The sequence below is a fragment of the Lissotriton helveticus genome, chromosome 3_1, assembly GCF_964261635.1.
Source record: "Lissotriton helveticus chromosome 3_1, aLisHel1.1, whole genome shotgun sequence".
NCBI lineage: Eukaryota > Metazoa > Chordata > Amphibia > Caudata > Salamandridae > Lissotriton > Lissotriton helveticus.
This window is the reverse complement of record NC_136061.1, coordinates 625,828,898-625,852,709: the sequence shown is the minus strand read 5'-3', so window position 1 is coordinate 625,852,709 and position 23,812 is coordinate 625,828,898. Positions and strand designations below refer to the sequence as shown.

General features: G+C 45.7%; 1 protein-coding gene across 3 annotated transcripts in view; it reads right to left on the bottom strand.

The window, feature by feature from the left end:
• Positions 1 to 23,812, bottom strand: part of CYB561A3 (cytochrome b561 family member A3) — a 244,171-nt gene that overhangs the window by 19,913 nt on the left and 200,446 nt on the right. For all 3 annotated transcript variants that reach the window (XM_078680631.1, XM_078680632.1, XM_078680633.1), the window contains exons 3-4: positions 7,914 to 8,122; positions 1,493 to 1,647 (exon numbers count right to left, since the gene is read on the bottom strand). In XM_078680631.1, the coding sequence (XP_078536757.1) occupies positions 1,493 to 1,647; positions 7,914 to 8,122 (364 nt within the window). The remainder of the gene's footprint in view (positions 1 to 1,492; positions 1,648 to 7,913; positions 8,123 to 23,812) is intronic.

Genomic DNA, 23,812 nt, shown 5'->3' with positions numbered 1-23,812 from the left:
CGCCTTTCCTTTGCTCTGATTTCGACACCTGAGTCTCAGCCACTCTTCCTAACAGTACTTAAAATGACGTTGTTTACAGGTATCCGAGAAAGATTAGGCTCTGAATTGTTGGTGTTTCATGCCACAAACGCTTGAGCCTGCATCTTACGTGGTACTGGAATAGAATCTTTTGGAGTGAGAAGGTGCTGAGGCAAGGCGTGGATCTGTCAAAGATGTTTAGAGAGGCTGAAGTGAAGGGATGGAGTGAAGTTCATGTTTCTCCTGCAACACTTACATTTTATTAAAGCTAAATTTGAACTCACTGCTCAATCCTGTCTTCATTACAGGGGTCACAAGTTGATGCTTACAGATATTTTGCACATTATGCTATCCCATAGGTACTTGGGGAATGTTTTGGTGTGCTGATCTACTACCCGACATCAAGCCTCTCATAATCATCGCTCCTGCTTTAGTATTTTTTCAGATGTCTGCTGGTGGCTCGCCAACTTCCTTGGTGCAGTGTTCTTATCACCAGAATTTTTGATATTTAGTGCTGCTCAGATCCTAAGATTAACCTTGTCCTAAGGTGTACCTGACCCTCTGCACAGCAGGGGCGGAAAAAAGTGTTTTGATCAAGGAAAGCACTTGTGGTGGATTGTATTATGTTTAATGAACAATCTGAAACACAGCAAGAAAAGGCAGAAGTAATAGACGTACAAGCAGACAAAGGAAGCACTTTTTTGGTCTTACTGAACCTGAGACATATCTTGGCTGTCAAGGATAATTCCCATGTCATTGACTCCGATGGATCTTAGACAGCCATCCTCATGTTCAACCAGAACCTGGGCAGAGCCATCCTATTATAAGACCAGTGGCTGACAGGGTAATGAATATGTCTCAAAAGAGAAATCTCTGTTGGGGATATTGCAAGACTGAATTAATTCTATGTTTCTTTATTTCAAAGAATGGAATGTGTTATGTCTCACTCTTCTCAGTTTTTCATCTGTTCCCCTTTGAATATATTCCTTTTGGTTAGTTCCCTCCTCCAACCTTCCTATGGGCGTACCTTGTTTGGGTTGGAAAGTTCAAGGGTGATGGTACAAATGTTAGAGGTAACTACATTCTGAAGAGGATGAAGTGGAGGGATAGAGAAGATGTGAAAGTCCAGTTTTCCCTGCAAGGCTTACATTTCATTAAAGATGAACTTGAACTAACTGCTTGATCCTGTCTTCATTACACTTGCATCCAGAAAAGAGGAACCGACATTACCCAAAAAAGCAGCACCTTTATGCCGTAACTGCATCTCCTCCAGGAATGACGTTTCCAACCCTATAGCAGGAGCTACTTGGGCACCATCTAGTGTTGACTGGGAGCCCTAATGCAAAATCTTCATGATCCCGTCTGATGCCTGGAAGACCTCCCAAGACAAGTACCCCGAGAGAAAACTTGATTTCAGAAGTACAGCTTTAATGTCCCTCTGTCAACCATACTGCTTAAAAGATGCATTACTTACAGGCTGAATATCAGCTTTTCATTAATTCCAGCAATGGCAGAAGCCAACGAAAGGATGAAGATGGCTGACCCAAAGCTCATGTGGATTGGTTTGTAGGCACTGCTGAACCAGGCAGGCAGCAGTGGCAAGAGGAAGGCGCAAAGTCCTGACATCCACTACAAACAAAAACAAAAATGGTCAAAGAGATGGCAGGAAAACAGAGTTATGGTATATGGTGAGAAGATGTAAGGAGATGCGGCTACGGCAGGAGAGAACAAGGCACCTCCAAGAGAAAGAGAAACATTATAAGGGTAGACTCAACAATAAACTAACAGTGCGTAAAGGGGCCATGGAAAAGTCGAAAAAACTGCAAATAAAGTCAATAGAAAGACTGCAAGTTCAACAGATAACAGTAATGTGAAAGCAATGGCCAGAACACGTGGCCACTGTTAGTGGTGAGAGACTGCAAGCTTGTAGACAGGCGACCAGGATAGACTGCCAGGGGAGAGTAAAGATCACAATAGTAAGAATGACTGAGGTAAGAGTCAAAGAAACTGCAGGAAGGAACCGATACCATCTCACCAGACGGAGCTGGAGAGAGACAGACTGCTCTGAAAGACTGCCACATACAAGCCAGCTGTAAGACTCTACAAAATAAAAAGCCAATCGTTATGGGTGGCGGAGAGAGACTGCAAGCAGTTAGAAAAGTAGTGGAAGGGCAGGACAATTACAAAAGAGATGAAACAAAGACGAGAAATCCAGCAGTAACCGGAAGCAGAGGGAGAAGATGTAATGAACATTAAGCGACAGTGAGAGAACGAGTCACTGCTTGAAGTGGTGAATCTTACAGACTGAAAGCTTGATTTGCAGTTGGTTGGTGATGGAAAGTCCGCCGATTTCCCGAGGTAATGCTAAGCTGGGAGGAGAATCCACTGGTGGCATTTCTGAAGCCACAGAAATAATGTGGAGGAAGTTCTTCTGGGGGACTTTCCATTGTGTTAGCATTTTTGATAGAAAGTAGATTTCTGCTACCATTTTACTGAAAAAGTCTTACATTCATTCATAATAACATAATAGTATTGTAGCATTTTTTTTATGGAGTGAAAACCTACATGGACGCATAATCATACCTGTGTTGGGTATTACAGTAGATATCCACCACCATAAAGTGCTCAAATCTAAAAATGAGTGGGTACACTGGAAGACGATGCTAATGGAAAACATTCTAAACGTGTGATACGTTCACTAAAATCTGCACAATGTATGATTTTGCCTGTGATTTTGGCGATAGTATGTATTAACCTTCAATAATAATTTGAGTAACATAGTAACCAGAATATATAGACCAAGCCTCAATGACAATAACACAATACATTGTGGGCTTAAAACAATGCCTTGTTGTGCCTAATTGGATCCCTGCAGACAAAACATTCTGAATAAAAACAATACATAAAGCGCACATACGTTTGGCAGAATTCCATCAGATCCTGTAGCTCCTGCCCCAGTATGACCACCCAGTGCCTTCTATATTGTTGCTAAAAACTGCCTGACGCCACCATATCAGGGAAGTGAATCTTATGCTGGGGCCACCTGAACTACATGAATCTGCTGCTGTAGCTTGGTGCTGAGAGGTGCCCAAATTAGCTGTCAAGCTATGATAATGCGAGTGCCTAAAGAGCTTGGTAAAGCCAAGTGAGCTTTAATAACGCATTTGAGAGGTCCAAGATCCTCCAAGTTATCTATGATTAAACCCAGGTTCGTTTAACTGTAGGAACGCAGTTTACTGTGCAACAATTAACATCATTTCACTCTTGTCTTCGGTTAGTTTTAGCTGTTCCACATACATTCTTGAGGAGTTGGTTAATTAATGGGAGACTTTATTTGAAAAGTTTATTTTATTTGAAAAGTTTTATATAGTGCTGGCTAGACCCGGGGGTATTAGAGCGCTTTACATGAACATAGGCAAACGGGAAAAACAGTCGAACAGGATGCCAAATGTAGCAAGCGAACACATCACATTATAAAAATAAGCGAGGTAAGGAGTTAGGGTGAAAGACGTGCTATTTCAAACAATGTAGAGAAAAAGAAACATAAACATAATATACATGTGGTATAAGTTAGTGTCAGAGAAGGGACTAGGAGGAGCGAATTGGAGCTCCTCATCAGTCTGGTGCAACCCACCTTTTTGAGTTTGTTTGTTAAGTATAGCGGGGTTTATTGGTGAAGGGCTTTGTGCGTGATGCAGGCGGTGGAGCCATTTAAGGGCTTTCAGGGCTGGAGAGATGTGGTCACATTTTTTACAATCCATGATGAGTCTGGCCGCCAAGTTGAGAACAGCTCTAAGTGGGGCCAGGTGAACTTTGGGGGTTCCTGTGAGGATAGCATTGCCATAGTCTAATCAAGAGAGGACTAAGGATTGGACAACTGATTTGAAGTCATCAGAGGGAATAAAGGGCTTGATTTTCTTGAGGTGATGGAGAGTGCAGAGTGCTCCTTTGGCAGAGTTTTTTAATGTGGTCTTTAAGTTCAAGCTTTTTATCAAGCGTGAAACCTAGATATTTCGCTGAATCAGATAGGGAAAGTGAGCAGTTGAGGGCATTCAGGTCAGTGAACCAACTTTGGATGGGGAGCCGATTGTTTTTAGGTGAGAAGAGAATAATTTCAGTTTTTTTAGGGTTTAGTTTAAGATGATTGGCGTAGAACCAGGATTGGATCTTATTCAAGGTAGACTCACAGGGACATAAGCCTGGCCTTGACATACACCTCAAAAGGTCCTTTACCATTAGAAATTACACAGCAAAGTCATTGGCTTTTTTTGAATACATCACAGATTTCAAAAATAAATAACGGGAGGAAAGCAGCCATAATCAACAGAAAATAGCCACTGACCGGTTTTGAGGTCTGAGACTAATAGAGTACAACCTGGTAATTTAAGTTTAGTTAATGAAGTCTGTACAACCCCCGGCGAAAACGGCGTTCGGCCATCGCACCGAAATTGTGAGCGTATAATACATCAAATGAAGACTGCATGTGATTTACAGAGTATATGCTATGAACATTCTTTAACAGCTAATGTGAAACTTACATTTCATGGCCTTGATGAAGCAGCATGTTGTCGTGAAACACGTGTTGGCCTATGAATAATATCTTTTGATACAAAAGTATTGAATAAACTCACAATTGATTACCTACATTTTGATTACGGAGTTCTACTCATTTAGTCTCAGGCCTCAAAACCTGTCAATGTTTACTTTATTTGCACACAGGACTGGAGGGTGTGGTCCCGTAATCTCTTTTGAGGTCAGTCTCAAACTCTTTGAGAGAGCATCTGTTCCCCTCCCCTTTTGATTTTGCAACAAAAATAGCAACTAACTCTTAAGCCATTGCTCATACCTCAGCCAATACTCTTTCTTCTGGAGCAGAATCAGAAAATCTGAAGCAGCTGCACTGGCTGACACAAGGGCAGGTCGAAATCCTAGCAGACTGCACAAATTCATTAGGAAAACGCCCTATTACAATGTCCAATGCCATCAGTGACTGGGAGCAGTACTGTTGGATCCCGATAACAAGGCATGGAAATAAGAAAATCTCCCTTATATTGCCAACTACCAAAAAGAGAATCACCCCATGGATGACAACAAATATCATCATGGCTAAAAGAGTACTAAATCGGGACTACCGCCTGTTAAAATGCAATCATCTAGTGAAGGAACAGCAAGATAAAGTCAGGAAATTACGCAGAGAGTAGAAGATGGTGTGGTTCGCCAAGAAACAGCACTCAGACATATTCTGGGTAAAGATGCTCCATACATGCAATTTCAGAGACTCTCGAGCCTTCTGGAAAATAATTGCGGGCTAAACAATGACCACACCACGATATTCAGGGATACCATAAGCAAGAAAGTATGGTCTCAGCACCTACGAAAATATTATTCATTAAGGCGAGAAGAGCCAATGGCAACCACAGCCAAAGGGACCCACCAAGTCAGTGCCAGTCCCCTGACTCAGAATCATCCAGTAAGACAACCCGACTTGTAGGACTTCCGTGGAGACGTGACCAAGCGAGATGAGCCACCACCCCAGGAAACTGGAACAGTCATGGAAAAATCAAAGATGAAGAATCTTAAGAGGAAAGAAGACTCATATTAAATTAATCTTTAAAGAGAGAAAAAAATAATATGGCGGTGCTGATCTGATAGCACCCCCGGCCGAAATGTACTCCCTTCCGCCCTTATAAAATTGATCCCAAGCTCTGGGCAAAAAATTTCGCCCTTCTCTTTAGTGCAGTGAATATCCAGCAAACAGTCCCAGATTCCTGGCAGGGATCAGTAATCCACCCAATCTTCAAAAGGAGACATAGAGGTAACCCTGCAATTTGTCATCTAATAGCCCTCCTTGATAACAATTCAAAATACTATGCAACGTTAGTGCTGCAAGACCTACAAAAGTGATAGGACAATTAGGCGTTTATCCCTTGGAACCAAGTAGCATTTCGTACTGGCCCGGGAACTTTATCCAACCTTGTTGCCTTGCCCTTTGCATTGAGAAGGCACTTGACTCAAAATCAACTTAATATATGCCGGCTTCATTGACCTCAAAGTAGCATTTGACAGAGTCCCCAAAAAATTATTATGGGAAAAACTCATCAGCCTTGGGGTACCACTGAGAATCATGAGGGCCATCCAACTCCTTTACACTGACACCAGGCTGTGTGTAAATTGCGTAGAGGCTCATAACTCTTGTGGAAATATTGTGCAAATACCGGGCTGAAACAAGGGTGTGTGCTCCCCCCTTTTCTTTTTCACAGCTACCTTTCAAGCTTATCCACAGACTTGGACTCCGTAAATGCCTATCCACCAATATACTATACGCAGATGACCTGCTTCTGTTGAGCATTGCTCCGGTAGGCCTGCAACAGGTCCTAGACACGGTCTCGATCTTTACCAAGCAGCATAAACTAGAAATTAACCTAAACAAATCAAAGTAGGAAAATTAAAACATCCATAGCCCAGTGGATAGAAGGGGTCAGACTAGCAGTCAAGCAAAAATAGAAATATCTTGGGATATTCAAGAGGCAACTTATTTGCAAATATGGATGCAATGAAATGCAAAGCTGCCTCTCTAAGCTTTGGTTTTATCACCTTGTCGAAATCCTAACAAGGACCAATGATGGGCCCCTTTCACAAGGTCATTGCCACAAAACTACTCCTGCCTATTTTGTATGGCTGTGAATTAATTATATGAACAAAGGTGGCAACGTTGCGGGGTCTGCTAATCGCTAATACATATCGGACCGTACATAGATTCCCAAACTACACATCGCAGGCCCAACTACGCATAGAGCTAGGCTTGATAAAACTATGAATGGCCATGAAGAGCAGCTTCCTAGAAATGTGTAACAAATTCAGATTAGAAGAGAATAACACACTAGCAGCACAAGCATGGCTTGAAATAAACCAGCCAAACTCAATATCTGTTTTACACATGATTTATTTGATGCTTTCCAGCTGCTGCAAGCCCTCGATCAATGGAGAGCAAGGACTTCAACAGCTGAGTAATTAAAAACCTTAAATAGATCTACCAGTTTCATTTCACTGCAAGAAGACAAAGAGACCCTGGCAAAGTGTGCACATGCATTACAAAGTATCAATTCCTACGACACTTTGAAGCCGCAAGCAGACTTTGACTAAGGCTTTTTTTCCTATTATAAACTCAAACTCATGCACCTCCGCCTAGTAACCCAGCCAACTCTGAAACAAGCACCCCACTGGCTGAAGCCAGTCAAGACACACTGTAGACTCAGTGTCGAAGGAAAGTAACCCTAATGCACATCCTCTGCCCCGCTGTGCTAACAGGTCGAAGAACGGGGTTGCGGTGCACTTTTAACCAGGTAGATGCTCGAACATTGCAATGTTGAACCCTAAATGTATACAGCTTAACATCAGGATGGTTACGTTCCTGGAAAGTTTTGAAGCCAGAGTAAGAGCCACAGGAAAGAAGCAGAACCAGAGACAAAGGCCCTTAAAGACCTGGATTATACACTGACACTTTGGACCCTCCATGGACACCCCTGACATACTTTTAACCCCAAAAACAGAGCACGATATGTTCTAAAACTGCAACCTACAGTCATGCACAGCTAAGCACATTGGCACACACCCAATGCATAACGAACGTCCTTTTTCTTTCTTTTTAAAAAAAAAAAAAAAAAAAACACTTTTTAGCTTTTTTTTTTAACATCTACTCATATTGTGGCTAAAGATGGATAATAATACAGAAATTGTAATTTTTACAACTTTTTCTAATGTTTGGTGTAATGGTTTTAATAAACTGCACTTTGATAATACATTTTAATTAATTTGCCAAATAAATAGGTAATAGCTGCAACAGGCAGGTGCATTTTAGGTTGCTGCATGGCAAAAGAAATGTCAAGAGAAAACACCTGGAAAGAGAAGAGCAGGACTGCAGTAAGGCCCAGCCAGCTGTGAAGCGAGTAAAGATTTCGGATCTGCTGCTTGTTGTGGAACGCGAACACGGCTACCAGGCCTACAACTGAGAGGATGAAGGCAGCCAGGGTCAGTCCAGCGTGGAGCAGCTTCCAGGGCAGCTTCTGCCCTACCCAGGACAGTGGCAGGCGGTACACCAGTGCAGCTATAATGAAAGAGAAGAGGTCAACACTATCAGTGACAAGACAAGAATACATCAAAGGAAGAAGGCGAGATGGTCATACTAAGGAAAAAGAGATCGGACACTTATCAAGTGAAATAGAAGAAAGGCTACACCAAGAGACAGGAGAGAAGGGCATACCAAGAGACAGGAGAGAAGGGCATACCAAGAGACAGGAGAGAAGGCCAAGCCGAGAGACAGGAGAGAAGGTCATACCAAGAGACAGGAGAGAAGGTTATACCGAGAGACAGGAGAGAAGGGCATACCTAGAGACAGGAGAGAAGGGCATACCAAGAGACAGGAGAGAAGGCCAATCCGAGAGATAGGAGAGAAGGTCATACCAAGAGACAGGAGAGAAGGTTATACCGAGAGACAGGAGAGAAGGGCGTACCGAGAGATAGGAGAGAAGGGCATACCAAGAGACAGGAGAGAAGGTCAAGCCGAGAGACAGTAGTGAAGGTCATACCAAGAGACAGGAGAGAAGGGGGGCGTGGCTACGGCACCACACAGGATGGCGGCTTGAGAGCGCACCTCCGCCGAGCCGGACCTTTTAGTCGCTCTTTCTACTTTCCTCACGGCATGCCCTGAGCTTCCATAGCAACGTCTATCCATCGGGACCCATTCTTTTCACCTGCCGCGCAACGTTTTCCTGGTTTTGCAGCTGCCGCGTCCTTCAACTGAGCTGTGCCGGCTGCCATTTTCGTGTTGCGGGGTTCTCCTCACGAACCAACGCACGTTACTGCCATGTTGAATTGCACCTCCTTGTAAATATTATGACTGTTTTTCTCCCCTGCTGCCATACGTTTGCCACTCATATGGAACTCTTTGTGGCTTTTTCAGTTCTTTTTTGCTCCTTCCTTCATGCTTCCTCATAACAAAATGGCATATGCTGCACCATGAAGTTTTAGTGATTTCAACACTTCATTTACCATTTGTGACTTGCTTGTTCCTCTGGCATTCATATTTGGCATATTTGGAATTTTTCTCTGGCATCTAACCCTTGCATGTTCTACTTATGGTTGCTTCATATATTAACCTGTGCTTTGTTGACTTTGGAGCTGTCACGCCTGTCAGTTATGCCACCTACTATTTCTCTGGAGTGCACTTCCGTTTATGCATCTGCGCACGTCTTCAAAATTTCAATGCTGTGAATTGTGAAGTCCTGTGAATGCCTCTCTCTACTACCTTCGTATGTTACATGAGGGGTGACCTTCTCTACTGTTCTTCGATATTTGAGTAATGCGCCTTTTGATTTTTTGCTGCGTAGTGACACCTCCTGCGCCCTGAGGCTCTGCTACTTTGAACTATAGTACTCCCTATACACTGTGCCCTTTTTTTTTTTTTTTATACATTGAGGTGTTGACCACTGTATACATTACTTCGTGGGCTTTTTCACGTTGGAGGTTTATACTACGTTTTTGTTATCATCCTAAACTCTCCTTTTTATACCTCACTCCTGGCTGACGCTATATGGGCAAACTGCGCAAACCGACATTTATCTTTGTTCCTTCTCGTCGCTGTGTTGAGGATCTGGCCTCTCCAATCACTCCTGCTCCTACCTCTTCAACTCAAATGGCTGGTGTTCCTCCTAATCGTTCTTTTGCATCGCAGTCAACGTCATCCAAGTCCTCTCCTCCTGTCACTTCGTCCAAGCGATTGAAGCAGGATCCTCCTTCTCCAGATAAATCATCCTCTCCTATCTCCATGGAACTAATTTTAGAGGAGATTCGTGCTCTACGTCCGTTTGATGAAGATACTAACAATGAATTGAAGTTTCTAAAAGAGAAGTGGTCAGTTATGAACGACAGACTTACGTCGGTGGAACAACAAGTTGCGGAAATACCAACCCATGCTCAACGCATCTCTTCTTTGGAGAAGTTCGTTCTTGCTCTTCAGCAGCACACGGAGGATTTGGAAAACAGAAACAGGAGAAATAATCTCCGTATTTATCGTCTTCCTGAATCTTTGGAAGGTGATGATCCTGTTACTTTCTTTACTTCTTTCCTTCCAAAATTACTGGATATGCCACCCACCACTTCTCTTGTCATCCAAAGAGCGCATAGACTTGGTCCTCGTTCGTCCACTTCACCAAAACCACGAGGAATCATCATCCTCTTCTTGAAATTCACGGATCTTCTCTCAGTTCTTTTTGCAGCCCAATCCAAGCGTCTTGTTTCCTGGTTGGGCCAGAGAGTGTTCCTCTCTCAAGATGTTTCCAATGCCACGCCAGCCAGAAGCAAGGAGTTTCTCAGTCTTCGTGCGCCATTACGATCTCTAGGTGCAAGATATGGCCTGTTTCATCCATGTATTTTTAAGGTCACTCATCAGAATCGAACATGGACTTTTCAAGACCCTGGAGAACTTAAGAACTTTATTCACATTCAGTCTAATACTACGATGGATACTTCCACCTCTTCTATTGGCTGATTCATGGGTCGTTTATATTTGTTGATTACTCTCTTATGGTACTTTTTGAATGGTTCTGATAATGTTTCATCTCTTTACTTATCTGTTCCTGGTTTATTTTGAAGATGTTATGATGTAACTCTCGTTGTTTTTTATTTTTGTTATACATTTGCATTGTATTATTGTAGTGTATTTTTTTATTTTTTTTATTTCCTTCCTTTATTTTTCACACAAGTTCCTGATATTTGTTTTCTCATTCCGTGTGGCTTCTTGTCTTTGAATTCCTTGTCCTGGTTCGGTTGGATTTCCGCTCTCCGAGCGATCCATCTTGTTGAGTGTTGACATCACCCCACTCCCCGCTTGTTTGTCCCCCTCAGGTATGTCCCTCTCAGTCATCCTTTGGATATGTACTGCCTACTCTCTTCTTTCACTCCCCCTTCCTTTCCTGCTTTCCCTTCTACTCCTCTTTTTGATCCTCTCTGTTTTATCCTCTTTTCTCTCCTTATCCCTTTTCTCTTAGGCTGCATTTGGCATGTACGTTTCTTTGTCTTACTCGTTTGTTTTGACTCTATGATGTATACATATTGTTTAGCATTTGTTATAATTAACTTCCTCCTATTTAACATTTAGAGTTATTTCTTGGCATGTAAAAGGTTTTGTTAATCCCATTAAACGGCAGAGAGTTTTCTCTCATTTTGCTTCCTATGCCCCTGACATTGTCCTTCTACAAGAGACTCACCTTAATGAACTTGAATCCCTTAAATTAAAACGGAACTGGGTTGGTACAGTTCTCTTCTCCCCCTCTAATAACAAGAAGAATGGAGTTGCCATCCTACCTATTGCATAAAAAGTTGAAATGTAAGGTTTTGACGGAAGAAACGGATGCTGATGGCAGATGGATCCTTGCTAATCTACTAATTAACTCAATTCCTTTAACTGTTTTTAATGTCTATGGCCCTACCCAACCTGATTGTACATTTTGGCCTCTAGTTACGAGCATAAAAATGATCTATTTCTCTTAGGTGGAGACTGTAATGAAATTATGGACCCATTTCTTGACCGCAAATCTACGGTTCGATTTACCCCTCACAAGTCTCATGAACAATTTCTTGATACCATTTCGCAAACACACCTCACTGACTCTTGGAGACTCTTACATCCAGACACTTTGGACTACTCTTTCTTTTCTCCTCTTCATGCATATTTTTCTCGACTGGACTATATTTTTCTCTCTCAATCCTTATCTCAGAACTTACTCTCTTCCTCAATTGAACCTATCGTTATTTCTGACCATGCTGCCACTGTGACAGACCTGGATTTGCTCTCTCCTCTTCCCAAGTCATCTCGTTGGCGTTTTAATTGTGCTCTCCTTTCCGATCCTAACTTTTCTTCCTTATTTCGCTCCTTTACTGATGATTTCTTTCAACTTAATTCTGACCCTAATACGCCTCCCTATATACTCTGGGATTCCTATAAAGCTACTGCAAGGGGTTTTATTATTGATTTTGTTTCCAGGAAGAAGAAACAGTTTCTTCAGAAACAAAAACTTTCCCTAACACATATAAAACGACTAGAACATCAATTTTACACCTCTTCAGATAAATGTATGTCACCAGCACTTCTCCGTGCCAAAATTGACTTTAATAAACTCACGACTGATAATGCCTCTTCTATTCTTCTTCGCAGTAGCGCCCGTTATTATGGTGGTCGCAATAAATTTGGTAAACTCTTGGCTAACTATCTTAAATCCCGAAAAGAACGCACTCTTATAGACTGCATTTATTCTTTTGACAATATTCTCCTTCATAAAGATAAAGACATACTTTATCACTTCCAATTGTTTCATCAACAGCTCTATACTCCAGAATCTGCTCCTTCCTCTTCCCTTATTCAATCTTACTTTGAGAAACTATCTAAACCTACTACTTCCCATCTCAATTTTCTGCTCTTGAACTTGATCTTTCACTACAAGAACTTTCTGCTGCTTTATCTCCCTTACTAAAGGTAAAACACTGGGTCCTGATGGTTTTCCTGTCGAGTTTTATTTACACTTCACTGATCTTTTATTACCCAAACTTCTGTCACTTTTTCAATCATTTTATTCTACTGGCAAGGCTGAAGGCTCTTTTCAAGATGCTACCATTTTCTTGATTCCAAAAGATGGCCGTGACTCCTAATATTGCAAGAATTACCGTCCAATCTCATTAGTTAATGTTGACTATAAACTTTTCGCTAAATTACTTGCCTTGCGTTTAGACCCCCTTATGCCTCATCTTATCGGTAAAGAACAGTGCGGTTTTGTTAAGGGTAGACTTATCTCTGACAACTCTCGACTCTTTCTCAATGTTTTGAATAAAGCCTCTTTCCTTTCAATTTCCTTAGCTGCTATTTCTGTTGATGCGGAAAAGGCTTTTGATAGAGTTGATTGGTCCTTTTTGTTTGCTTCGTTACGCTGGCATGGTTTCGGCCCCAAATTAATTTCTCTTATTTCTTTATTATATTCTGCTCCCAACGCTTCAGTCCTTGTAAATGGTCAGCTTTCTTCTTCCCACACCCTCCAAAGAGGTGTACGTCAAGGTTGCCCACTCTCTCCGCTTCTTTTTATTTTAGCCCTTGAACCATTTCTTACTTCCATTCGCAATAATAAGTCTATTTCTGGCTTCCCTTACGGTGATGATCACTTAAAGCTCTCTGCATACGCAGATGATATCCTTTTGTTTATCTCCAACCCAGAATCATTTCTTCCCCCCTTACTATCTGAACTTGATGACTTTTCCTCCATCTCGGGCTATAAGATCAATTCCGACAAGACCGAAATTCTCCCCTTGACCAATAGTTGTCTCCCACATATGTTCTCCTTGACTGGCTTTACTTGGAATAGCACAAAGATCAAATATCTTGGATATTTTGTTTTCCAAATCTATTTCTTTCTCCGTCACATTAAATATGTCTGCAGTTTTATCTCAAATTGAGAGATTATTTTCCTCATGGAACCCACTTTTTCTTTCCTGGTGGGGTCGACTCGACTCTATCAAGATGATGATCGCCCCTATTCTTATTTATATTTTTTCTATGTTACCTGTTCATATCCCTGCTCTTTATTTTAAACGCATTGATTCTTCTCTCTCCAAATTCCTCTGGAAAGGTAAAAAGTCTAGAGTTTCTTTGGTTACTCTTCATAGATCCAAATTGAATGGTGGTGTTACTTTTCCGTACTTTTGTCTTCATCATAAATCCTTTTCTTTGCGACAAGCTTCCCGATGGCTTTCCTCCGACACTTCCCTCTTTTCTCCTCTTTGGCTCGACATTGAACGAATCTTGTTGCTACCCTTTTCTTTTAAAGAACTATTGTGATTTTCTACCAAAACTCCCTATACCTCTCTTCCTCTGTTTAAGCATGCTTCTTCTCTTTTAAAACCTTTGCTCTTTCCGCGTGATATTTCGCCGGAATCCTTTCTAAATACTCAAATTTGGCATCATTCTCTTATACTTTTTAACAATAGACCCATTTGTTGGACATCTTGGAGATTAAAAGGTATTATGTGGGTCAATCATCTCTTTGACGGTGTTTCACCTCGTTATTTCCCCCATTTTCAGCTTTTGTCCCTCTGTCCTCACTCTTTCTTTTACATAAATTTACTATTTTCATGGAGACAATTCTTGATCGTTATTACTCTCTTCCTTCTTTGGCCTCATTTCATCCTCAATCTCCTCCTCTTGTTATTCTCTCTACCATCCCTAAAGCTTCTTTAATTTATAAGTTCTTTTCCTCTCCCAACCCGGAACGTTCCAAAACCAAAGTGGAACTTTCTTGGGAACATGATTTTGATTGTACTTGGTCTGTTGCTCTTTGGGACAAACTTTGGTCTAGATCTTTGAAGATTTCTCGCTCTGCTTCTCTCACTCAATCCTTATTTTTTCAATACCACAGACTTCATCTTTCTCCTCTTTCTCTATCTCGATTCTCTTCCTCCTCTGATTCTAAATGCTGGTCCTGTGGCTCTTTAAATGCTGATCTCTTTCATCTATTCTTTCTCTGCCCTCCTGTCTCTTCTTTTTAGAATACAATATGATCTTATCTTTCTCGCATTTTCACACTTTCTATTCCTTGTTTAAACATTCATCTCTTTCTGGGCAGTCTCTCAGATTCTTTAGATCTTCCTCCACATTCACATAGTCTTTATGATCCATGCTAGCACTCGCATTCCAACAAATTTCTTCCAACTGGAAATCCCTCTCAAACATTTCAGTACAACATTGATGGAACTCCTTATGTCATTTCACAGACTTGATGTTGCCTTTGCTTCTTCTTGTAATCCACAACGTAATGTGGATCTTTATTGGTTACCTCTTACCACATATCTAGACCAAATAGCCCGTACATTACCCAATCATACCACCTCAGAGAATTTCAAACCCCCTTGAAGGACTTTTACTCTCTCCTTACTTGTTCACTTGATGTTTTTGAAATTTCCCTATTTTATACCAACTTTTACATATGTATACTGTTATTTGATCGACTGTTTCTTCTCATAGTTTGAATTGCCGCTATATTTATATTATTATTATTCTGCTGTAACATTATTTTTCTTTTTTTGTTCGCCCCTCCCCCCCGTATTCCCCCTTCTTATAACCTTAAAATCCCATAAAATGCTTTTATTTTTCTGTTATGACATTAGCAATGACACTGCTTCGGATGTTGTTTTTACATTTTTTATTTTCCTGCTGATGTCTATTGATGTTTACCATTTTTTGCTCTTATCAAAGCTTTCAAACACAAAAAAAAAAGACAGGAGAGAAGGTTATACCGAGAGACAAGAGAGAAGGTTATACCGAGAGACAGGAGAGAAGGGCATACCAAGAGACAGGAGAGAAGGGCATACCGAGAGACAGGAGAGAAGGGCATACCGAGAGACAGGAGAGAAGGGCATACAGAGAGACAGGATAGAAGAGCATACCGAGAGACAGGAGAGAAGAGCATACCAAGAGACAGGAGACAAAGGCATACCAAGAGACAGGAGAGAAGGGCATACCGAGAGACAGGGGAGAAGGGCATACCGAGAGACAGGAGAGAAGGGCATACCGAGAGACAGGAGAGCAGGGCATACCGAGAGACAGGAGAGCAGGGCATACCAAGAGACAGGAGAGAAGGGCATACCGAGAGACAGGAGAGAAGGGCATACCAAGAGACAGGAGAGAAGGGCATACCGAGAGACAGGAGAGAAGGCCAAGCCGAGATGCAGGAGAAAAGGCCAAGCCGAGAGACAGGAGAAAAGGCCAAGCCGAGAGACAGGAGAGAAGGTCATACCAAGAGACCGGAGAGAAGGGCATACCAAGAGACAGGAGAGAAGGGCATACCAAGGGACAGAAGAGAAGGGCATACCAAGGGACAGAAGAGAAGTGCATACCAAGAGTCAGGAGAGAAGGGCATACCAAGAGACAGGAGAGAAGGGCATACCAAGAGACAGGAGAGAAGGGCATACCAAGAGACAGGAGAGAACGGCATACCGAGAGACAGGAGAGAAGGCCAAGCCGAGAGACAGGAGAGAAGGCCATGCCGAGAGACAGGAGAGAAGGGTATACCGAGAGACAGGAGAGAAGGGCATACCGAGAGACAGGAGAGAAGGGCATACCGAGAGACAGGAGAGATGGGCATGCCGAGAGACAGGAGAGATGGGCATACAGAGAGACAGGAGAGAAGGGCATACCGAGAGACAGCAGCGAAGGGCATACCGGGAGACAGAAGAGAAGGGCATACCGAGAGACAGGAGAGAAGGGCATACCGAGAGACAGGAGAGAAGGCCAAGCCGAGAGACAGGAGAGAAGGCCAAGCCGAGAGACAGGAGAGAAGGCCAGGCCGAGAGACAGGAGAGGAGGTCAAGCCGAGAGACAGGAGAGAAGGGCATACCAAGAGACAGGAGAGAAGGTTATACCGAGAGACAGGAGAGAAGGGCATTCCGAGAGACAGGAGAGAAGGGCATTCCGAGAGACAGGAGAGAAGGGCATACCGAGAGACAGGAGAGAAGGGCATACCGAGAGACAGGAGAGAAGGGCATACCGAGAGACAGGAGAGAAGGCCAAGCCGAGAGACAGGAGAAAAGGCCAAGCCGAGAGACAGGAGAAAAGGCCAAGCTGAGAGACAGGCGAGAAGGTCATACCAAGAGACCGGAGAGAAGGGCATACCAAGAGACAGGAGAGAAGGGCATTCCAAGAGTCAGAAGAGAAGGGCATACCACGAGACAGGAGAGAAGGGCATACCACGAGACAGGAGAGAAGGCCAACCGAGAGACAGGAGAGAAGGCCAACCGAGAGACAGGAGAGAAGGCCATGCCGAGAGACAGGAGAGAAGGGCATGCCGAGAGACAGGAGGGAAGGCCATGCCAAGAGACAGGAGAGAAGGGCATACCGAGAGACAGGAGAGATGGGCATACCGAGAGACGGGAGAGATGGGCATACCGAGAGACAGGAGAGATGGGCATACCGAGAGACAGGAGAGATGGGCATACCAAGAGACAGGAGAGATGGGCATACCGAGAGACAGGAGAAAAGGGGCATACCGAGAGACAGCAGAGAAGGGCATACCAAGAAAGAGCAGAGAAGGGCATACCAAGTGACAGGAGAGAAGGGCATACCAAGAGACAGGAGAGAAGGGCATACCGAGAGACTGGAGAGAAGGCAATGGCGAGAGACAGGAGAGAAGGCCATGCCGAGAGACAGGAGGGAAGGGCATACCAAGAGACAGGAGAGAAGGGCATACCAAGAGACAGGAGAGAAGGGCATACCAAGTGACAGGAGAGAAGGGCATACCAAGTGACAGGAGAGAAGGGCATACCAAGTGACAGGAGAGAAGGGCCTACCAAGAGACAGGAGAGAAGGGCATACCGAGAGACTGGAGAGAAGGCCATGCCGAGAGACAGGAGAGAAGGCCATGCCGAGAGACAGGAGAGAAGGCCATGCCAAGAGACAGGAGAGAAGGGCATGCCAAGAGACAGGAGAGAAGGGCATACCGAGAGACAGGAGAGAAGGGCATACCGGAGACAGGAGAGAAGGGCATACAGGGAGACAAGAGTGAGATGGGCATACCGAGAGACAGGAGAGATGGGCATACCAAGAGACAGGAGAGATGGGCATACCAAGAGACAGGAGAGATGGGCATACCAAGAGACAGGATAGAAGGGGCATACTAAGAGACAGCAGTGAAGGGCATACCAAGAAACAGCAGAGAAGGGCATACCGAGAAACAGGAGAGAAGGGCATACTGAGAGACAGGAGAGAAGGCCAAGCTGAGAGACAGGAGAGAAGGCCAAGCCGAGAGACAGGAGAGAAGGGCATACCAGAGACAGGAGAGAAGGGCATACCGAGAGACAGGAGAGAAGGGGCATACCGAGAAACAGCAGAGAAGGGCATACCGAGAGACAGGAGAGAAGGGCATACCGAGAGACAGGAGAGAAGGCCAAGCCGGGAGACAGGAGAGAAGGGCATACCGAGAGATAGGAGAGAAGGCCAAGCCGAGAGACAGGAGAGAAGGGCATACCAGAGACAGGAGAGAACGGCATACCAGAGACAGGAGAGAACGGCATTCCAAGAGACAGGAGAGAAGGGTATTCCAAGAGACAGGAGAGAAGGGCATGCCAAGAGACAGGAGAGAAGGGCATACCAAGAGACAGGAGAGATGGGCATACCGAGAGACAGGAGAGATGGACATGCCGAGAGACAGGAGAGATGGACATGCCGAGAGACAGGAGAGATGGGCATACCCAGAAAAAGGAGAGAAGGGCATACCGAGAGACAGGAGAGAAGGGCATACCGAGAGACAGGATAGAACGGCATACCGAGAGACAGGAGAGAACAGCATACCGAGAGACAGGAGAGAAGGGCAAACAGAGAGACTGTAAAGAAGGGCATGCCGAGAGACAGGAGAGAAGGCCATACCAAGAGACAGGAGAGAAGGTTATACCGAGCGACAGGAGAAAAGGCCAAGCCGAGAGACAGGAGAGAAGGTCATACCAAGAGACAGGAGAGAAGGTTATACCGAGAGACAGGAGAGAAGGGCATAAAGAGAGACAGGAGAGAAGGGCATACCGAGAGACAGGAGAGAAGGGCATACCGAGAGACAGGAGAGAAGGGCATACAGAGAGACAGGAGAGAAGGGCATACCGAGAGACAGGAGAGAAGGGCATACCGAGAGACAGGAGAGAAGGGCATACCGAGAGACAGGAGAGAAGGGCATACCGAGAGACAGGAGAGAAGGCCAAGCCGAGATGCAGGAGAAAAGGCCAAGCCAAGAGACAGGAGAAAAGGCCAAGCCGAGAGACAGGAGAGAAGGTCATACCAAGAGACAGGAGAGAAGGTCCTACCAAGAGACCGGAGAGAAGGGCATAACAAGAGACAGGGGAGAAGGGCATACCAAGAGACAGGAGAGATGGACATGCCAAGAGACAGGAGAGATGGGCATACCTGAGACACAAGAGATGGGCATACCAGAGACAGGAGAGAAGGGCATACCAGAGACAGGAGAGAAGGGCATAGCAAGACACCGGAGAGAAGGGCATACCGAGAGACAGGAGAGAAGGGCATACCGAGAGACAGGAGAAATGGGCATACCAAGAGACAGGAGAGAAGGTCATACCGAGAGACGGGAGAGAGCCCATGCCGACAGACAGGAGAGAAGGGCATACCAAGAGACAGGAAAGAAAGGCATACCCAGAGACAGGAGAGAATGGCATACCGAGAGACAGGAGAGAATGGCATACCGAGAGACAGGAGAGAAGGGCATACCGAGAGACAGGAGAGAAGGGCATACCGTGAGACAGGAGAGAAGGCCATGCCAAGAGACAGGAGAGAAGGGCATACCAAGAGACAGGAGAGAAGGCCAAGCCGAGAGACAGGAGAAAAGGGCATACTAAGAGACAGGAGAGAAGGGCATGCCGAGAGACAGGAGAGAAGGGCATGCCGAGAGACAGGAGAGAAGGGCATGCCGAGAGACAGGAGAGAAGGGCATGCCGAGAGACAGGAGAGAAGGCCATGCCAAGAGACAGGAGAGAAGGGCATACCAAGAGACAGGAGAGAAGGCCATACCAAGAGACAGGAGAGAAGGCCAAGCCGAGAGACAGGAGAAAAGGCCAAGCCGAGAGACAGGAGAGAAGGTCATGGATTGGATGAATAACAACTGTCTCCGTCTGAATGGCGATAAGACCGAACTACTGGTGGTCGGGAGAGCAACTTATGTCTGGTCTCATTCATGGTGGCGTAGCGAGCTGGGCAACCTGCCTACCCCTGCAGAGGCGGTTAGAAACCTAGGAGTCATGCTGGACTCAGACCTTTCTGGCAAGACCCAAGTCAACAGGATAACGGGAAGGTGCTTTAGCATATTAAAAGTTCTTCGAAAGGTGTTGGATCTTCTTCCTACCGAAGCCAGAAAAACCATAGTCCATGCACTGGTAACACCCCATTTGGACTATGGGAATGCCCTTTTGATTGGGCTCAGTCAGAAGGGCCTACATCAACTACAATGCGTGCAGAAAGCTGCCGCACGCCTGGTGCTAGGACTCCCAAGAAGAACTTTTGCTAAGGCTGCCCTGACCAGACTCCATTGGCTGCCAGTGAAGGAGAGGATTAAGTTTAAGACTCTTTGCTATGCCCACCACATTGCTCAGGACAAAGGTCCTGAGTACTTAAAAAATCTCCTCACTATACACCGTCTGACCCGGAACCTAAGATCATCTGGCATGATGCTATTTAAACTCCCCCGAATCGTCAGGGCCAAAATGGGAGGAAGATCTTTTAGGTATTTGGCCTCTAAACACTGGAATGCGCTCCCGCTCCACCTGCGGATGGAGCCATCTGAACTGAGATTTCGGACAAAACTGAAAACTTATTTGTTCCCCAACATGTAATCCTCCCTTAAGTTTCCATTTCCACAGCTCCTCTGGATCTCTGTATTGTATCAGCAGTTAGCGCGGGGACACACAGTTCTGTGCAGCCAGGCGCTTTATAAATGTTTTATTATTATTATTATTATACCAAGAGACCGGAGAGAAGGGCATAACAAGTGACAGGAGAGAAGGCCATGCCAAGAGACAGGAGAGAAGGCCATGCCAAGAGACAGGAGAGAAGGCCATGCCAAGAGACAGGAGAGAAGGCCATGCCAAGAGACAGGAGAGAAGGGCATACGATGAAACAGAAGAGAAGGGCATACCAAGAGACAGGAAAGAAGGCCATGCCGAGAGACATCAGAGAAGGCCATACCAAGTGACAGGACAGAAGGCCATGCCAAGAGACAGGAGAGAAGGCCATGCCAAGAGACAGGAGAGAAGACCATGCCAAGAGACAGGAGAGAAGGCCATGCCAAGAGACAGGAGAGAAGGGCATACCAAGAGACAGGAAAGAAGGCCATGCCGAGAGACATCAGAGAAGGCCATACCAAGTGACAGGACAGAAGGCCATGCCAAGAGACAGGAGAGAAGGCCATGCCAAGAGACAGGAGAGAAGACCATGCCAAGAGACAGGAGAGAAGGCCATGCCAAGAGACAGGAGAGAATGCCATGCCAAGAGACAGGAGAGAAGGCCATGCCAAGAGACAGGAGAGAAGGCCATGCCGAGAGACAGGAGAGAAGGGCATACCGAGAGACAGGAGAGAAGGGCATACCGAGAGACAGGAGAGATGGGCATACCAAGAGACAGGAGAGATGGGCATACCGAGAGACCGGATAGAAGGGGCATACCAAGAGACAGCAGAGAAGGGCATACCAAGAAACAGCAGAGAAGGGCATACCGAGAGACAGGAGAGAAGGGCATACCGAGAGACAGGAGAGAAGGCCAAGCCGAGAGACAGGAGAGAAGGCCAAGCCGAGAGACAGGAGAGAAGGCCAGGCCGAGAGACAGGACAGAAGGCCAAGCCGAGAGACAGGAGAGAAGGACATACCAAGAGACAGCAGAGAAGGGCATACCAAGAAACAGCAGAGAAGCGCATACCAAGAGACAGCAGAGAAGGGCATACCAAGAGCCAGCAGAGAAGGGCATACCAAGAAACAGCAGAGAAGGGCATACCGAGAGACAGGAGAGAAGGGCATACCGGGAGACAGGAGAGAAGGGCATACCAAGAGACAGGAGAGAAGGGCATACCAAGAGACAGGAGAGAAGAACATACCAAGTGACAGGAGAGAAGGGCATACCAAGAGACAGGAGAGAAGGGCATACCGAGAGACAGGAGAGAAGGGCATACCGAGAGACAGGAGAGAAGGGCATACCGAGAGACAGGAGAGAAGGGCATACCGAGAGACAGGAGAGAAGGGCATACCGAGAGACAGGAGAGAAGGCCAAGCCGAGAGACAGGAGAGAAGGGCATACCGAGTGACAGGAGAGAAGGCCAAGCCGAGAGACAGGAGAGAAGGGCATACCAGAGACAGGAGAGAAGGGCATACCGAGAGACAGGAGAGAAGGGGCATACCGAGAGACAGCAGAGAAGGGCATACCAAGAAACAGCAGAGAAGGGCATACCGAGAAATAGGAGAGAAGGGCATACCGAGAAATAGGAGAGAAGGGCATACCAGAGACAGGAGAGAACGGCATTCCAAGAGACAGGAGAGAAGGGCATACCGAGAGACAGGAGAGAAGGGCATACCGAGAGACAGGAGAGAAGGACATACCGAGAGACAGGAGAGAAGGGCATACCGAGAGACAGGAGAGAAGGGCATGCCGAGAGACAGGAGAGAAGGGCATGCCGAGAGACAGGAGAGAAGGCCATGCCAAGAGACAGTAGAGAAGGGCATACCATGAGACAGGAGAGAAGGGCATACCAAGAGACAGGAGAGAAGACCATGCCAAGAGACAGGAGAGAAGGCCATGCCAAGAGACAGGAGAGAATGCCATGCCAAGAGACAGGAGAAAATGCCAAGCCGAGAGACAGGAGAGAAGGTCATACCAAGAGACCGGAGAGAAGGGCATAACAAGAGACAGGGGAGAAGGGCATACCAAGAGACAGGAGAGATGGACATGCCAAGAGACAGGAGAGATGGGCATACCCAGAGACAGGAGAGAAGGGCATACCGAGAGACAGGAGAGAAGGGCATACAGAGAGACAGGAGAGAAGGGCAAACCAAGAGACAGGAGAGATGGACATGCCAAGAGACAGGAGAGATGGGCATAGCCAGAGACAGGAGAGAAGGGCATACCTGAGACACAAGAGATGGGCATACCAGAGGCAGGAGAGAAGGGCATACCAGAGACAGGAGAGATGGGCATACCCAGAGACAGGAGAGAAGGGCATACCTGAGACACAAGAGATGGGCATACCGAGAGACAGGAGAGAAGGGCATACCAGAGGCAGGAGAGAAGGGCATACCAGAGGCAGGAGAGAAGGGCATACCAAGACACCGGAGAGAAGGGCATACCGAGAGACAGGAGAGAAGGGCATACCGAGAGGCAGGAGAGATGGGCATACCAAGAGACAGGAGAGAAGGTCATACCGAGAGACGGGAGAGAGCCCATGCCGGGAGACAGGAGAGAAGGGCATACCAAGAGACAGGAGAGATGGGCATACCAAGAGACAGGAGAGAAGGCCATGCCAAGAGACAGGAGAGAAGGCCATGCCAAGAGACATTAGAGAATGCCATGACAAGAGACAGGAGAGAAGGCCATGCCAAGAGACAGGAGAGAATGCCATGACAGGAGAGAAGGCCATGCCAAGAGACAGGAGAGAAGGCCATGCCAAGAGACAGGAGAGAAGGCCATGCCAAGAGACAGGAGAGAAGGCCATGCCAAGAGACAGGAGAGAAGGCCATGCCAAGAGACAGGAGAGAAGGCCATGCCAAGAGACATTAGAGAATGCCATGACAAGAGACAGGAGAGAAGGCCATGCCAAGAGACATTAGAGAAGGCCATACCAAGTGACAGGAGAGAAGGCCATGCCAAGAGACAGGAGAGAAGGCCATGCCAAGAGACAGGAGAGAAGGCCATGCCAAGAGACAGGAGAGAATGCCATGACAAGAGACAGGAGAGAAGGCCATGCCAAGAGACAGGAGAGAAGGCCATGCCAAGAGACAGGAGAGAATGCCATGCCAAGAGACAGGAGAGAAGGCCATGCCAAGAGACAGGAGAGAAGGCCATGCCAAGAGACAGGAGAGAATGCCATGACAAGAGACAGGAGAGAAGGCCATGCCAAGAGACAGGAGAGAAGGCCATGCCAAGAGACAGGAGAGAAGGCCAAGCCGAGAGACAGGAGAGAAGGGCATACCGAGTGACAGGAGAGAAGGCCAAGCCGAGAGACAG